The 2,687-nt window shown below is 37.4% G+C and overlaps 1 protein-coding gene across 2 annotated transcripts; it reads right to left on the reverse strand.

Annotated features, from left to right (window-relative positions):
* Window positions 1-517: 517 nt before the first annotated feature.
* On the reverse strand, window positions 518-2,429 carry LOC145800965 (disease resistance protein RGA2-like). 2 transcript variants are annotated; one of them, XM_082890871.1, is made up of 2 exons: window positions 947-2,429; window positions 518-814 (listed from the first exon to the last, which is right to left on the reverse strand). In XM_082890871.1, exon 1 carries the CDS (start codon window positions 2,269-2,271, stop codon window positions 955-957), a length of 1,317 nt encoding a protein of 438 aa, XP_082746997.1. In that variant the 5' UTR covers window positions 2,272-2,429; the 3' UTR covers window positions 518-814; window positions 947-954. The 2 variants fall into 2 exon arrangements, with proteins under 2 accessions (XP_082746997.1, XP_082746996.1); XM_082890870.1 differs by having other exon boundaries at window positions 914-2,429.
* Window positions 2,430-2,687: the final 258 nt, after the last annotated feature.

Raw genomic sequence — 2,687 nt, forward strand, 5'->3', positions numbered from 1 at the left:
AAAGTGAAATTTTCCCTAACCCAATATTTTGTTTTTCCCTCAGAATCTCTTAAACTAATGAATTTCATATATCCAAAATTATATCAATTAAAAAATAAATTTTCTGAGAGTTGTGTTTAGAAGCTTTTTACCTTGTCAAAGGTTTTATCTCAAATAGTGTTTGCGAGGTATGTAATAATGAAATGGAGCCCCTGAATATACATTGCTTGCTGGATTGTTATTTTGCCTCTTTAGTTTTGGAAATTTTCTAAAGAATAGAGGAGTGGTGTGTGACTCTGACCCATTAAATGTTTGAATCTCACTCCATATGAGAGAGTTATATCTGATTATGTGATTAGATTCTGTGCATATAGAAGACCTTGTGGTTTGGGCTATTTGGAAACACAGAAATGCAGTAAAATTTGGTGGGCGTGATGTGGCAGAATTTGCTGTTAACTACATTTCAAAGCCGGGTCTAATATTAGTTACAACAGGCTAATATGTAAAACATTAGTTAAACTAAGGAGGCAGAGATGGGACAATTCAAAGCCATCAGGACCATTTACGAAAAAACAGTAGATATATAACAACAATAATGAGAAACACAATGTTTAGAACAGTAGTCCACAACAACATTACATAGATAACATACCCAACAAAACAACATTAATAGCAGAATCCTAACTGCAGCTAAGTTCAAGAGCTTCTGATGGAGATAACAACTCCTTCCTCCTCCCCTTTAGATACAAGCCATTCATCGGTTGGTTTTCCATCGAACGCCCGTCACTTCACACTTCACGGTTCTCTTACTGATATGAAATTTACATTACATGCACTAAGACAATGTCAAGAAGCCCATCAGAAGAAGCAGTTAATGCTAGACACAAAAAAATATATATAAGCAATACTTTTGAGTACAAAGAAATTGATTCACCTGGGAGAGCCACAAACTCATAAAATCTTGTACCCTTCAATTTATTGAAGGCTCCTAAGGCATGTAAAGTCCTCCCACCCTGCCAAGTCAAGATTCGGACAATTGCTAATCTCAAGATTCGTCAACTTGGCCAGGTTCTTCATGGTACTTGGCAGAGAGGTCAGATTGGGACAAGCTGCAATAGTCACTGTTTTGAGTTTGACGAGGAGTTGCATTCCTTCAGGCAAAGATTTAAGGTTTCCACATCCTGTAATCTGAAAGGATCGGAGAGAGGTCAAGCGTTGGATTTGTCTCTCTGGCAAGCAACTTTGTTGTGTGGTCAAGTACAAATGCCTAAGACTGATTATGTTCCCTATGTTTTTGGGTAACTTTCGAATTTTCACACAACACCTGAATCTCAAAGTTTGCAAATTGTACAGTTTGCAAACAGCGTTAGGGAGTGTCTTGATATTTGCATTCCCACTGATGTCAAAATATCTCAAATGCTTCAAATTACCAATGGAATGTGGCAACACCTGAAAACATGAGTTACTCGAATCAAGCACATACAGATACTTGAACTCTGAGATGCATCTATTAACAAAGCCTTTGTCACCAGCTTCCAGTCCTTGAAATGAAAAGAAAACAGTCCTCAGATTCTCTAGTTCGAACAATGACTTTGTGACTTCTTCCGCTGAACAATCAAAATCATGAAATGATACATGCTTAACCTTATCAGAAATCGGCCCAAAACGATAATTTGTTGTAATTAAGCATTCTTCATTTGCCATATATACTGCAAGATCATGGATGATCTTAGGCATTCTACACGTGTTTGATAGATTGCCATGTTGCTCTTCAGTCTTTTCTAAGAAAAATATGGAACATAACTTATTCAAATAATCAGTGCCAGTATCTTCCAACTCACCAGTTAGGCCAGATGATTGAATGAGCCCCTGTGCCATCCACAACTGGATCAATTTATCAATTTCAATTTCATAGTTTTTTGGAAAAATTGAACAATATATGAAGCAGCGTTTCAACTCAGTTGGTTGTGTGTCGTAGCTCGATCTTAACACGACCAAAATGTCATGTTTCTTTTGTGCCAATTCCCATAGTTGTTTCTCTTTTAATTCTAACCATTTACTTTCATTAGTCTCCATAAACAAATTGCTTCCTAAAGTCTTTGCTGCACGAGGATATCCGTGGCACTTTTTCACAATTTCCTTTGCAATTTCTGCGAGCTTCGCATTCGCATTTTCTTCCCCCAATTTTTGACGACAACCTGCCCACTTCCAAAGCAATTCAAGGCAATCCTTATCTGAAAAACTCTCTAAATTGTATGTGGGAACCATGCCCACAACTAAAGCGAACCACATGTCACGTGTAGTCACTATGATCTTACTTCCCACGGTACCACCACATCTCAATAAGTCATACAACTTACACCAATCTTGATGATCACAATCACATAAATTGTCCAAGACAAGTAAAAATTTCGTATTATGCAATTTTTCTTGAAGGAGATTCTTTAACTGATTTGAATTGAGTTCAACACAAGGGGGGTAATCAGTTATGCGCTGAACAATTTTTTGCATCACATCTTTAACATCTAAACTTTGTGCTACCTTCACCCAAATCCTCAACTGAAAATGCTTGGCGACAATTTCATGATTGTACAACAATTTGACGAGAGCTGTCTTACCAATACCCGCAATGCCAACAATGGGGAGGACAAACATGTTCTCATCATTGTCAACACTTGGGGCCATTACAAGTTGTAACAATGTAACTC

The sequence above is a fragment of the Camellia sinensis genome, chromosome 10 (genome assembly GCF_055761805.1).
Source record: "Camellia sinensis isolate YWXY chromosome 10, ASM5576180v1, whole genome shotgun sequence".
In the NCBI taxonomy this organism is placed as follows: domain Eukaryota; kingdom Viridiplantae; phylum Streptophyta; class Magnoliopsida; order Ericales; family Theaceae; genus Camellia; species Camellia sinensis.